This window comes from Prionailurus bengalensis, chromosome E4 (assembly GCF_016509475.1).
Source record: "Prionailurus bengalensis isolate Pbe53 chromosome E4, Fcat_Pben_1.1_paternal_pri, whole genome shotgun sequence".
Lineage (NCBI taxonomy): Eukaryota > Metazoa > Chordata > Mammalia > Carnivora > Felidae > Prionailurus > Prionailurus bengalensis.
In genome coordinates, this window is record NC_057360.1 from 8,052,986 (window position 1) to 8,067,549 (window position 14,564).

At 41.0% G+C, this 14,564-nt stretch overlaps 1 protein-coding gene across 1 annotated transcript in view; it reads left to right on the top strand.

Moving 5' to 3' along the window:
• FH (fumarate hydratase) overlaps nt 1–9,307 on the top strand; it is a 31,162-nt gene extending 21,855 nt beyond the window's left edge. The window contains exons 7-10 of the mRNA XM_043569430.1: nt 1,264–1,467; nt 3,402–3,529; nt 5,722–5,875; nt 8,933–9,307. Of these exons, the coding sequence (XP_043425365.1) occupies nt 1,264–1,467; nt 3,402–3,529; nt 5,722–5,875; nt 8,933–9,075 (629 nt within the window). The 3' untranslated portion in view covers nt 9,076–9,307. The remainder of the gene's footprint in view (nt 1–1,263; nt 1,468–3,401; nt 3,530–5,721; nt 5,876–8,932) is intronic.
• The last annotated feature ends 5,257 nt before the right edge of the window (nt 9,308–14,564 follow it).

The window sequence follows — 14,564 nt, forward strand, 5'->3', positions numbered from 1 at the left end:
TTGTAAGTGGGATGTTAAAGTCCCTTACTGTTATTGTATCATTATCAGTAAGTTTCTTCATGTTTATTATTAATTGATTTATATATTTGGGGCTTCTAAATTGGGGGCATAAATATTTACAGTTGTTAGATCTTGATGGATAGACCGCTTAATTATAATACAATGCTCTTCTTCATCTCTTGTTACAGTCGTTTTTATATCTAGTTTGTCTGATATAAGTATGGCTATTCTGGCTTTGTTTTGGTGTCCATTAATATGATAGATGGTTCTCCACTCCCTCATTTTCAGTGCAGGTGTCTTTAGGTCAATAGTAGTGAGTCTCTCGTAGGCTGCATATAGATGGATCTTGTTTTTTTTAATCCATTCTGATACCCTGTGTCTTTTGATTGGAGCATTTAGTCTATTTACATTCAGAGAGATTATTGAAAGATAGAATTTAGTGCCATTGTGTTACCTGAGCTGGTGTTTGTAGTGATGCTCTTTGACCCTTTTTAGTCTTTGTTACCTGTAGTCTTTTTTTCCTCCATTTAGAGCCCCCCTTAAAATTTCTTGTAGGGCCCGTTTAGTGGTCATGAACTCTGCTAATTTTTGTCTGTCTGGAAAACTCTGCTTCTCCTATTCTGAATGACAGCCGTGCTGGATAAAGAATTCTTGGCTGCATAATTTTTCCCATTCAGCATGTTAAATATACCCTGCCACTCCTTTCTGGCCTGCCAAGTTTCTGTGGATAGGTCTGCTGCGAACCTGATCTGTCCTCCCTTGTAGATTAAGGACTTTTTTTCCCTTGCTACATTCAGGATTCTTTCCTTATCTGTTTCCCCCACAGTAGCGGACTCCAAGAGTTCAGGTTTTTCGCTCCGCTGTGGTAGCCTCTGTAAGCAGGGCTCCCTCTTTGCTGCCGTATCCATAGTTCTATCTCCCTCGCACCTCCTACTTTCCAAAAGGTGGTTGCTTTTGTACTTGTAGACTTGCAGTTTTTATTCTCTCAGACCTCGGATTGATTTCTTGGGTGTTCAGAATGATTTGATAATTATCATGCTGTGTTTGTGGGACAAGACAAGCTTAGGGTCCTGCCATCTTAACTCTGAATACCCATTTTCAAAGCCGGCAAAATCAATGGATGGTTGAGAGACATTTATTTCAATGGTAAATATGTTTATTCTGTTTTTGCTTTTCATATCCTGGAACTTTCTATTTATCTTGCTGAAATTAGAAAACTATTTAATTTTAGACGATAACTCATAGGGTTATTTTTTTCTTCAGGGTTGCCTTTTGTCACAGCTGCAAATAAATTTGAAGCTCTGGCTGCTCATGATGCTTTGGTTGAACTCAGTGGAGCCATGAATACCACCGCCTGCAGTCTGATGAAGATAGCAAACGATATTCGTTTTCTGGGTTCTGGTCCACGCTCAGGTCTGGGAGAGCTGATCTTGCCTGAAAATGAGCCAGGAAGTAGTATCATGCCAGGTAATGACTAGCTGGTAAAGATAAGCGCTGGAACTTGACAGGGACCCAGGTGTTCTCATGAACAGAGCATGTCTCCTTGTGTTAAGCGTGATCCCAAACATAGATAGAGACGTGTGTGGCACAGTTATTTCAGAATATCTTTGTGGGCCACCTTTGATCAGAATTGGGGAACATCACCCAACATTATAGGAAAAGAGAATTTTAATAGCATGTATGTGGATTCCTACATTAGAGAATAGAGGAATCTCTCTTTCACAATCCAAAGCCAGAAGAATTCTGAAACCAGCTGTGAAAGTGGTCAGCCTGGATTGAATAAAAATGAATTATTCCAGTTGCCTGTTATTTCATTTTCTGCTTGGGGTTTTGGCCTGTTCAGTAAGGGAAGTTACACAGGTTTTGGATGTCTGGATTCTAGGAAGCCATTTGACAGATTCATGTGACATTCACTGAATCCTGAGGGGAAGTGTTGGTAGCTCTGTTAGACGAATGTAGTGGGTGAACAGTGACACTTAAGTGACAATAAGGAGGTGACTTCAGACTGGAGGCATGTCTCAGTAGCAGGCCGCAGGTCTCTGCCACTTCACCACTTCCCTGGTGACTGAGGGTGAAAGCAGAGAATACGTGTGGGTCACATGAGCAGGTAAGGAAACAGCAGTACGCCAGAATTGAGGCCTCTGTGTGTTGGGCTAAAACTGACAAGGTGACTTCTAATAGTGAAGAAGAAAGACCTGAGTGTTGATTCTTTTAAATCTACACATGTGTACAGAATGAGAAGAGATCTGATTTTAAAATAATTCATGTTCAAAAATGACTTGAGTTTAGTTGATGGCAAATGCAAGGTGATTGCCTAGAAAAGAGAAACCCAGATCCACAGATGAGGAAGTAACCTTCCCAGTGTGTTGCCTTGTACTGGTCGGCAGAACCTGGTATGTCAGGTTCACACCTGAGCTCGTCAGAGGGGTGCTCCCAGGGTACTGGGACTCTGGGGACTCAAGACGAATAGGAACATTCCAGTGTAACGTCCACTTCCTCTGAGCAGTCTCCCAAGTGTCAGCGAGGTGCTAAGAGTTCCCATAGCAGCCTGCTTCTCTGTATTTACCCCTCAGGTCCTGTAGCTGCCTGCTGTCTCTGCTTGGCCTCCCAAGTTCTGCAGCGCAGGGCTGCACCTTTCTCACCCACTGTTGCATGTTCAGTGCCTGGCTTCGTAACTATGTCCATGATGAATGAAAGCCGAGAAGATGGGGTGGGCTGGACTCAATGTGCGGTTGCCCAACTCTTCACACATTAGCTGTTGAACCATTCATGGTCTGTGGCAACCTGTCCTTCCTTATTTGGTTGGTTTGCTTCATTGCATCAGCACTGATGGTTGGACACTTGCTTTCTTATATGTCTTGCTTTATTTAATGAAGTCAGATTTCCTTCTTTTCTTGATAATTTGACATAATACCTAATCTTGAAGCCACGAGCATTTTTTTTTTAAAATATGAAATTTATTGTTCAATTGGTTTCCATACAACACCCAGTGCTCATCCCAACAGGTGCCCTCCTCAATACCCATCACCCGCCCTCCCCTCCCTCCCACCCCCCATCAACCCTCAGTTTATTTTCAGTTTTTAAGAGTCTCTTATGGTTTGGCTCCCTCCCTAACTTTTTTTTTCTCTTCCCCTCCCCCATGGTCTTCTGTTAACTTTCTCAGGATCCACATAAGAGTGAAAACATATGGTATCTGTCTTTCTCTATATGACTTATTTTCACTTAGCATAACACTCTCCAGTTCCTTCCACGTTGCTACAAAAGGCCATATTTCATTCTTTCTCATTGCCACGTAGTATTCCATTGTGTATATAAACTTGCACTGTCGGTAGGAATGCAAACTGGTGCAGCTGCTCACGACCTTGTTTGATGTGAGTCTTTCCTTGGTGGCTTTCTTGAAGGCAAGGTGAACCCTACGCAGTGTGAAGCGCTCACCATGGTTGCAGCCCAGGTCATGGGGAATCACGTCGCCGTTACCGTTGGAGGCAGCAACGGACATTTTGAGTTGAATGTTTTCAAGCCAATGATGGTAAGCTTTAAATCTGATTTTTAATTTTTTTTTTGACTGAAATCTAAGTGTATTGTTTTTTCTTTCATAAAAGTCTTTGGAGGTTTCACATTAGGTACTGGGATGATAGAAGTAGCAATTGGAAGTCAAGCATATGTTGATGTTAGCAGATTAAGCCTGGAAGGAAGCCTAGGGGAAGTGTGACTAGCCCTTTTAGAAGACTTTTAGCTCAAGTAATTTGATGACTTTTAGGTGACTTTTAACTCAAGTAATTTGATGGTTTGCTTTATTTAATAGGAAGAAAAAGTGTGGAAATAGGGTGTGGGTTTCTTCCTTATCCCTCACCAGTGAGGATGCCAGTGGCTAGAAAGAAGTCAGGTCTCCTCAGGCTGTCCCTCAACTGTCTCCTCCTCATGCTGCTGCTTTTTTTTTCTCTCAAGTTCAGTCTTTTAGAGGAATGACCCACATTCACTTTCAGGCAGATTCATTACTCCTGGCTTCCCCCCGCCCCACTTGTGCTTGAACTGTTCCCCTGGTCATTTGGAACCCCCGCAAGCCCATAGACTTGCTGACCTCTGAGCTTGGCCATGACTCCCTTCTGCTTGGCGTCCTCAGCATCCTCCTCCCATGCCCTTCTGTCCCTCTCTGGCTTTCCTTCATCTGTTTTCCCTCTTCCACAGACCTCGAAAACATTCGTGTGTCTAAAAATCGTTCTTTTACTTCATCTTCATGAAGATGGAATGAGGTGACATCATCTTTCATCCATTTTCCTCTGCTTCGGATAACAGGGCTGTCGTCACGTGGAGTCTGTTACTAGTGTAAAGTGTTATATCTAAAATATATTAAGGGCTCATTTCCAGTTTGTATCTGGTATAAAGTCTGGTTTTAATTTGATAAGAACATGCAAATGACAAATATTAAGACTATTCATTCAGTGTATTTGTCAAATCTAGATCAGGCACTGTATTGAGTACCAGTGGTAGAATAATAAGGAAGATAAGATATTTATTTGTCCTCAAGGCCTGTACGTTCTTGTGAGAAATAAAAGGCCAAAGCAGAACTCGCACATGTAAGCTTTTGCTTTCCTGTTGGATTCCAAACAATACGAGCTGCCTGGCAAATAGAGGTGTGCAACAAATGTCTTGCTAATCTTTTTATGTTAAAACACAAAAATCTGTTTTGTTTTTTTTTTTTTGTCTTTACTAGAAAATACATCAGGGTAATCAAATTTGCCTTACATTAAAGTCATTAGTATCAGATTTAACCATGAGGTTCTGTGCCTTCTAGTAGAGTCCATTGTTGGGAGTATAGTTTTCAGATCCTGATGTTTTAGAACAAAAGAGAGTAGGATGTGACTATAGCTTTATACATATTAGAAATGTTACCAAAAAGGAAAAACATGCTAAAACTAAAAAACTAACTGATTTTACATTGGTTTTAAAATAATGTGTGGGGGCGCCTGGGTGGCGCAGTTGGTTAAGCGTCCGACTTCAGCCAGGTCACGATCTCGCGGTCCGTGAGTTCGAGCCCCGCGTCAGGCTCTGGGCTGATGGCTCGGAGCCTGGAGCCTGTTTCCAATTCTGTGTCTCCCTCTCTCTCTGCCCCTCCCCCGTTCATGCTCTGTCTCTCTCTGTCCCAAAAATAAAATAAAACGTTGAAAAAAAAATTAAAAAAATAAAATAAAATAAAATAATGTGTGAAAGGTCATTTTAAAGTTCCTGAGGAATATTTGTTTTGTTAAGCATAAAAAATGTGATCAGTGAGACCTGGGAAGTCCTCACTTCATTCACTGCTTCCAACAGGGTGAACATTCTAACATTTGCATCTTTGCTTCTCTTCCGGAGGATTCTTTTTCCATCTCTGGTTGTTTGAGTCCCCTCCATCAAATAGGACTTCACCAGTTCCTACCACTGGGATTAATTCCTCTTTCTCTGTGCTAACATTTCACACCCATGTTTTATCACACTACAGGGTCTCTTGTGTTTCAGTTTATTTGTATTTATGGCTTTTATGTTTTTTAGATTTCAGTGTCCTCAAATGTTCCATGGATATAGTGCTTTACAAGTTGTAGGAGTGCTGTTTATCAAATTACGTATTCATTTATGAGCCAGCAAATAATATATGCTAGTGAACAAAAAACGTTAGGGTTAATAAGCCTCTCTCTTCTGTGTCTCTCCCTCCCTCCTCCTCCCCATGTTCTACTCCCCTCATAGATTAAAAATGTGTTACACTCAGCCAGGCTGCTGGGGGACGCGTGCGTTTCCTTCACAGAAAACTGCGTTGTGGGAATCCAGGCCAACACAGAGAGAATAAACAAGCTGATGAACGAATCTCTAATGTTGGTGACAGCTCTTAATCCTCATATAGGTAAGGTTTAAGGAATAATAATGTCATTTTGAATACAAAATTTAAAAGCTAAATATTTTTAAGAGATTATTGGATCAAGGTGGACAGCAAATTCCTTTTGGGCATTGTTTCAGTAAAATCTCATAAAATATTTGAAATTGCATTGAAAGACACTGTTTATATATTAGTATGCTGTCTGTTAGGTTTCATTTTATTTGAAATGTGGTAAACTCAGAAGTTCAAACTTCCATGAATCTTAATGGAATTGAGATGCTTAATGCTCTGTGCAGCGCCTGGCCCTCACTTGGTAACGTCACTAGGTGGCACTGGCTGATTAGCAGTGTGGGATGAACTCATTTTTCTGCCTTCTCTAGAGGCCCTACTACACTTTGATTTTCTTGTTTTATTCAATTCAGAAGTGGAAAGCTACCAATAAGAACAAAAGAAAAAGGACTAAGTATTCATTGCTTGTAGGGAAAGGGGGGGAAATGCAAATATTTTATCTAAAACTGTGACTCTTCTATTGCAAGCCTTTTCTAGAATTGCAAATATTTTATTATGTATTCAAACATACCGACTTGGATTGCAGACTGACCCCAGTGATCCTCACCAAAGATACTCGTCTGACTTGTAGGTCTTGACACATTCATTGCATTACATTATGGTGTCTTAAAAGCCTTTTCCCATCTTCTGCTAAGCTGAGGTTGTTAACATATTGGTTGATTTTCTGTTTTAAAACCGGTTCTGATGTAGTCATTTGGCATGATATGTTTGCTGTTTAAAATATTCTTCTATATGGGGCCCCTGGGTAGCTCAGTTGGTTGAGAGCCCGACTTTGGCTCAGGTCATGATCTCACAGTTCGTGGGTTCAAGCCCTGAATGGGGCTCTGTGTGACAGCTCAGAGCCTGGAGCCTGCTTCCAATTCCGTGTCTCCCTCTCTCTCTGCCCCTCCCCTCCTTGTGCTCTGTCTGTCTCTCTCTCAAAAATAAACATTAAAAAAAATTAAAAAAAAATTCTTCTATAATGCTGAACTTCCAAGGCAGATTTTCTACTATTGGCCTCACATCAACATATAATTTCAGTTTTGTAAAGTAAGAACTCATTTGACTGCTTCAGGTAACTCTGAGCCCAATGTGATATAGCCTATTATTTGATGTAGTGTTGAGATTGGTAATATTTTGATCCTTTAAAAGTTATTGTACATGGGCCACCTGGGTGGCTCAGTTAAGTGCCCAACTCTTGATATCAGCTCAGGTCATGATCCCAGGGTCATGGGATCGAACCCCACATTGGGCTCTGCGCTGAGCATGGGGCCTGCTTGGGATCCTCGCGCTCTCTCGCTCTCTCTCATAATAAATAAATAAACATTTAAAAAATCGTTGTACATTAGCATTCAGCCAGAGAGCTACACGGGGGATCCCAGAGGCTTATGTGAGAAATGTTCCCTCACATCTGTACTTCAGAACCTGTTGCCAAAACACTGAAGCTAGAGGTGCACTTAAAGCTGGACGATTGGTTAGTCTTTTTTGGAATCCGTGTTCTGTGAGGTAAAGGCCGTGCGAGGATAAACCACACCTTGCTGGTGCAGCGTGAGCCTTGCAGCTGCATGTCCTGGGTTGTCTGTGTGCTTATTATGTGGTGGGCTGGGTGGGAACAGGGTTTTGTAGGACTTGAAGAGAAGAACTGAATGGTTAGCATAAGGCTTAGACGCGAATGTCATCAAAATAAATGTACACAGTTCCTATATTGACCCTGAACATTTGATGAACATTCTTCCTCAAAGTTCCTCTAATCAGTAAGCACCCTGTTCAGTATGTTTAGTATTTACAAATTCAGTTGAGTGAAAAAATGGCTCCTAATTAGTTCATAGATGGTTACTGGTTACATGCCAGCTTCACAATAGTGTTGCCTCAGGAAGCTTTGTTCCTTTGACCAAAGTCCTCTGATCTGGGGGTATTTGGGTTTTTTTCCTCCTTCATTGGTTTCATTTTTGTTTTTTTCTGTTTTTTCTTGTTTTGCTTTCTGACCTTTTTTAAAAATTGTGTTAAGTGCAGACAGCTTGAAAAGCTGCCCTGCCCCTTTGTTCATTCCAGAAGCAAATGATCGAAGCAGACAACGTACCTGGGTCTTAGTACATGATTCCATCTGTGCTGAAACTTCCCCACTGCGTCCTTGTGGCTTCTGGGAAGAGGTCAGGGTACCAGGCACTGCCCGTAGAGAAGCACGTAGAGAGGTGCTGTTGGAAGCAGCTGGCAGGTGCATCCCTCCCCAAGGCCCTCGTTCCCCTGCCTCCCACTGAGAGCCAGTCCCTGCAGCTCCTGCACAGTGCTGTTTGCTGGTGGCACAGCAGCAGTTAGCTGGTTATGCTTTGGTGCAGAGATCGCTTCTGGTTAAACATGTTAGAAACAACACATATTTCTACTACTCAGATGTTTTTTCATGTCTTGGTGCTATATTTTCTTTTTCTTCCCCCTGCAAAAATATCTGAGTTATTCTTTGGTATAATATTGAGATTGGTAATAATGTTTTGATCATTTAAAAATTATTATACATTATGGGTGCCTGGGTGGCTTAGTTGGCTAAGTGTCTGACTCTTGATTTCAGCTCAGGTCATGATCTCATGGTTTGTGGGTTTGAGCCCCGTGTCAGGCTCTGTGCTGGTAGTGCAGAGCCTGCTTAGGAGTCTCTCTTTCTCTCTGCTCCTCCCCCACTCACATACTCTCTGTCTCGAAATTAATAAATAAACTTAAAAAAAATAAAAAATGAAACTTTTATACACTAGAATTCAGCCAGAGAGCTACACAGGGGAACCCAAAATCTATTGACATTGGCAACTACAATTAGTAACAAATCTGTTGTCCAAAGTGAGGTATGGTGAAGTCTGTATTAAGAAAAGTAACGGTTTTATCCTGTACCAAACATAACTCTGAAGATGATCACTGTTAAATATTTTTAAGATTAAAAATGTTATTTTGGATGTCAGTAGCCTCAGTATCAAGTAAATAATGATTATCTTTTGCTTTAGAAAACCAAATTTCACTACTAACTCCTACGTTGCCTGTGTTATTTTTCTTCAGGGTATGACAAGGCAGCCAAGATTGCTAAGACAGCACACAAAAATGGATCAACCTTAAAGGCAACTGCCATTGAGCTTGGCTATCTCACAGCAGAGCAGTTTGATGAGTGGGTAAAACCTAAGGACATGCTGGGTCCAAAGTGATTTAAATGAATTTATAATAAAAAAAATTATGTTCTATAAAATAAAAAAAAAAAATGAAAAAGACTCCTTTTATTTCTTAAGCAAAAATGGATGAATGTGAAAGGAAACCGCTCCTGAACTTGACTGTCTCTAGCAGAGCTCTTTGATCGGTGTGTAAAACCCTGGGATGTCCCTTGGTCCAAAGTGAATTTGAAAAGGGTAAAATGAAATAATTAAATTGTATGAAGTCAAACAGACTCATTTTTTCTTTTATGTTAATTGTCGTTGAATCTCATTTTTGTGACTGTGTTTATTCATATATTTTATAAAAATTCTGTATCAATTTTTAAAGAGTTTTAATTTTTTTAGCTGGTGTTTTCAATTCCCCTGTAGTGAAAAGGTACTTGTTATCTGATTCGTAATGATATACTTAGACATCTCTTATTTTCCTGTGATTTGGGGGCATAAGGTAACCAAGCACTGGGCCTACTATGTGGGGATGTCAGTGTCTGTGTGTACGTGTGCGCATGTGCATATATGTGTCTATTAGGAAGTAGGACAGGTTAAAAAAAACTGGGCACATGTATTCCGTGTGCTGATTACACACACACACCTGGCCTTAGTTGAATTACCACAGAAAGGCTGCAGACTATGGGTCAGGAATTCTAGGATGTGGATTAGAAAGGACCAGGGTACAGGCCTGAACTTGGGAAGTGAGGAGGGTGTGGGGAAAGTGAGTCTGCCCCCTGGTCTCTGCGCACCACTGCCGGGACTTTTCAGCAGGAATTTGCTCGAAACAACCACAGGGGATTTTGAACAAGCAGTTCTAGGGAGATCCAGGCCAGATTGATCCAGGTTTAGCTTCTAAACCTGAAGCTAAAGGTGCTATTTAACTCAATCAACCTCCATTGTGGAGGGAGCTAACTGTTTTGTTCTTTCTTGCACTTTCTCTCATGATAAATGACAGGGTTGTGGAGAGACAGTCCCACTGGTTAAAGTATCTCGCATCTCTATCAACTGTGTTTTTTACTTACCCCTGATATTTATTCCTGGAAAATTGGCCATCAGCTCCCACTCTCTGTAGTATTTAGATGGCAGTGTAGATAGCATGTAAAATTGTAATTAAAACTTCTAGAAACATTGTGATGAAAGGTGAGATTATGTTCTTCTAACTAATCTCTTAAACTTGAGTGGACACTTTTTTTTTTTAGCTGTAAAAAGGATTTCAAAGCTGTTTAAAAAAATTTTTTAATGTTTATTTTTGAGACAGCACGAGCAGGGGAGGGGCTGAGAGAGAGGGAGACACAGAATCTGAAGCGGGCTCCAGGCTCTGACATGTCAGCACAGAGCCAGACGCGGGGCTCAAACTCACAAACCACAAGATCATGACCTGAGCCGAAGTTGGATGCCCAACCAACTGAGACACCCAGGCACCCCTCAAAGCTTTCTTCATGCAACTGTGGAACCTATAGGATCTACTTTTCAGCCCATCAGTGACTGTTTCTGCCAGTGTTCTTCACACGGGGATGGTGTGGTGTTTGTGCAGTTTGCTTTAAAACAAAGCGCCCATTCTCTTTGTTTTGTTGGGGAAAAAAAAAGATTTTTATTGGAAAACATAAAATCAAATTGCTTAGCGGTACCTGAAAGCCAACAACCAAATGGGCAACCGATCTGTAGTTGTGGAACTTCGTGATGTTGGATGTTCTTTCTTAGGCGTCTTCCATCTAGATAGGCTGTTGTTTAAGGGCTCAACTAGAGACATAACCAGTTACATAATAAGGACAATAGTGGTTTGAGTTCCTAGTCTCAGTCTATGTACACCTGTCTACCATATCCTGAATGACATGTTATAAATCGTCATGTCCTGATGACTTAAGTCGTCACTGAATCTTGTGAGCTGACTGCCTTCTTTGATGTTTGTGAAGGAAAGAAAACTGCTTTCTGATGTAATCCTAAGTAAGGTTTTTAGAATTCCCTGGTGAAGGGTTGTACTGAAAGTCAACTTCAGTGTTTTTACACTGGGGAGTTTTGTCTTCCATGGGACATTCAGCAATATCTAGAGACCTTTTTGGTTCTGATGACTGGAGACGGGGTGCTACTGGCCAGAGATGGAGTGGGTGGAGGCCAGAGATGCTGCTGAACATCCTATAAGGCACAGGGCAGGCCCCTACAACAAAGGATTTTCCAGCCCAAGATGTCAATAGTGTTGAGACTGAAAAACTCAAATCCGAAAAATATTCTCTTTGGAGGTGCTCACCATTCAGTTAGGCTTCACTACTTCCTGGTGTATGCATGGCGTCCTGGAGTTGCAGTGACTTGATGAATTGAAACTGTGAGCTGTCTCATGCCCTCCGTGTGAGCGGGAGCAGAAAAGTGTTCGTGAAACATGAAGTCAAGCACAGGTGCTCCTGCCTGCAGTGACCTGTTCCCAGCAACATGTCCAAAGATTTGTACTGGATAAACCTGACGAGGGGCAAGGACTGACAAACGTGGTGGGTAAATGTGTTTAAAATGGACACAAAAACAATCCATGGATTGTGCACATGTGATTGTGCAGAAGCCTGTAGAATGACGAAAGGCTATCTTGAGAAACTAATTTCAGGAGAAGAAAGTCAAGGGATTCATGATCCACCTGGAACTACCACCAATTTGACCCACAGAAGCATTAGGGAAATTCATAGTCACAAGGTAAATTTAAATTTGCTCACTTAATAAACTAATTTGGTTGACAGGAAAAAAAATATGTTCAGAAGAATTTGGTAGAATATTTCATACTCAAACATTTTAAAGACCATGTTCTTGACTATGGCTTTTCTTACATGTCTTCATTTGTCCTTTTGCTTTATAACTATGACAGCAAGAAATCTGGAAGAGACAAATTTAATACATGTTTTGAAAGATACAAGCTTAAAACTGGCAACCTAGAATGAATTTAGTGGTAGGGATTAAGAGGTACAAACTTCCAAGTATAAATAAGTTATGGGAGTGCAATGTACAGCACAGGGAATATAGTCAGCAATATTTTAATAGCTTTCTATGGTGACAGATGGCAACCAGACTTGTGTGGAGCATTTTGTAATATATGAAAACGTTTAATCATTATGTACACCTGAAACCAACAGGATATTGCATGTCAATTATACTTTGATAATTCCTTAAACTTTGGAAGAAAAGCTCCTAATTGCATACTGCGTCATAAAAAGAGGTTTTTAAATAGCAAGTTTATTAAATTTACATTCAGTAACTGGCTTTTGAGCGACTGATCTCAAGCTGCTCCCACCTGCAGTTTGGGTGAGGAGAAAGAAGCTGCTGATTCTTGTCTGCTATTTGTGATGTCGAGAGGCAGAGCATATGCAACACTGTCACGCCAGACAGCTGAGGCCACTGTGTTGGTATCTTCTGATCATCCTGGAGACCTCTGCCAACATTGCACCCACCCTGCACTTCAGGGTTTTCCCCCAGACTGGAGACGGGTCCCCAGCTACAGATCAGTTTGCTAAGATGAGCACCAAAAAGCTCACTGGTGGATACCAAACGTATCCACCCGTGAGCCTCTGGAATGAGAGGTCTCTGGGACTGAAGGGTAGGAGAGAATGAAGGTTTCCTAATGCAAACACTACACTCTAACTGATGAGCCTCCTCTTTAAGAATCTGTGGTCAAGGGCACCTGGGTGGCTCAGTCAGTTGAGCGTCTGACTTCGGCTCAGGTCATCATCTCATGGTTCGTGAGTTTGAACCCCACATCAGGCTGTGCACTGACAGTGCGGAGCCTGCTTGAGATTCTCTCTCTCCCCCTCTCTCTGCCCCTTCCCTGCTTGCTCTTTTTTTTTCTCTCTCTCTCTCAAAATAAATAAACTTAAAAAAAAAAGGAATGATTTGTAAAAAAAAAGGAATCTGTGGTCAAGAATATTCATTTTGCCTCAGTCCGATGAGAAAGGAATTCTCACCTCTTCATGAGAGCTGCATGTTTTCTTCAGCAACTCAGGGCTATTCATCACATCAGATGTTCAAGCAGAGGTGAAATGCGAAGCTGTATGGAGAATGGCCGAGCAAGACACACAAGGAAAATGAGAGGTAACCACTGACGGAGACAGATGTGGGCATGGAGGTTAATCGGAGTGGCTCATATTCTAGGCACTTGGAGGAGGAGGAGGAGAAAGCAGGTAGATCCAGTGGAGTTCAGTTCCACCTCTGCTACCTCCTGGGGGGCTTTCTGGTCACAACTCAAGACCTGTAGACCCATCACCTTATCCTTACAATGGAGCTATTGATACATATTCATACTTATATCCCTAGGCTCATGCGAGTATATAAAGTACCCAGCACAATGCCTGCCCCAGTTAGCTTCTCCGTTTCATTCCTTGAAGACAATGGGCACAATTGTCAAATACTGAACTGATTTTTAAAAGGATGAGGCTGGGGTGAGATCAGAGTTGGCGATTTTTCCCCTCAAGAGTGTCCAGCTGTGTAATTTATCAACCAAGCTGGAACACTTTGTAGAATTAAAGGAGGCCATCAAATAATTAAAATTATACAATTTTTGAAATGTCTATGAACCAATTATTTTTATCATATTGGTGGGCCTACAAATAGTGCTACTCAAAAGCTAATCTCAAAAGTAGAATTCTCTCCAAAATAATAAACAACACATATGTATGTGTATGTACATTAAAAAGCAAAATTTTAAACAATTCTGATTTTCTGAACATTAAAAATAGAAGCAAAAACTCTTGGTACCTATTCATAGAATTTGGTCAGTTCCTTGTTTTTTGTTTTTTTTTTTCTAAAGTTTATTTATTTTGAGAGAGAAAGAGAATGTTAGCAGGGGAGGGGCAGAGAGAGGGAGAGAGAATCCCAAGCATGTTCCAAGCTGTCAGTGCAGAGCCCGGCGTGGGGCTCATGTCCACAGCTCGTGTCGTCAGACTCATGTGGCAGGGCTTGAACTCACGAACCATGAGATCATGACCTGAACTGACTGAGCCACCCAGGCACTCCTGGTCAGTTCCTGATTATCTTCCTCTAATAAAATGTCACTTTTTTTTTTTTTTTAGGAATGTATTTTTTCCAGTAGGGTCTTATTATTTTCAAATTTTACACAAAATCGTCTGTAATCTTTAAACTTGTGTTAATGGTTAATAAATGTGAAAGTTTGCTATTTTAAATTTACTCTCCTTTGTAGACTATATGATATTTTTAATTGAGCAATTAGTCTCTCTATAGCTGCTGACGCACCTGATAAGCTCATAGTAAATTCTGTTAAATTGAGCATACTTATAATATTATTTTTTGTATTGACATGTGTAGTATTTTGACCCAATTTCTCTTTTTGCCCCCATTCAAGCTAACTTTGATAGGTGGTTTTTTTTTTTAATTTTTAAATTTGAGTATAGTTGACACACAATGTTACATTGGTTTTAGGCATACACTATAGTGATTCAACATCTCTATACCTTATGCTGTGCTCACTACCAGTGCAGCTGTGGTCTTTCACCAACGCTATTACAATGCCA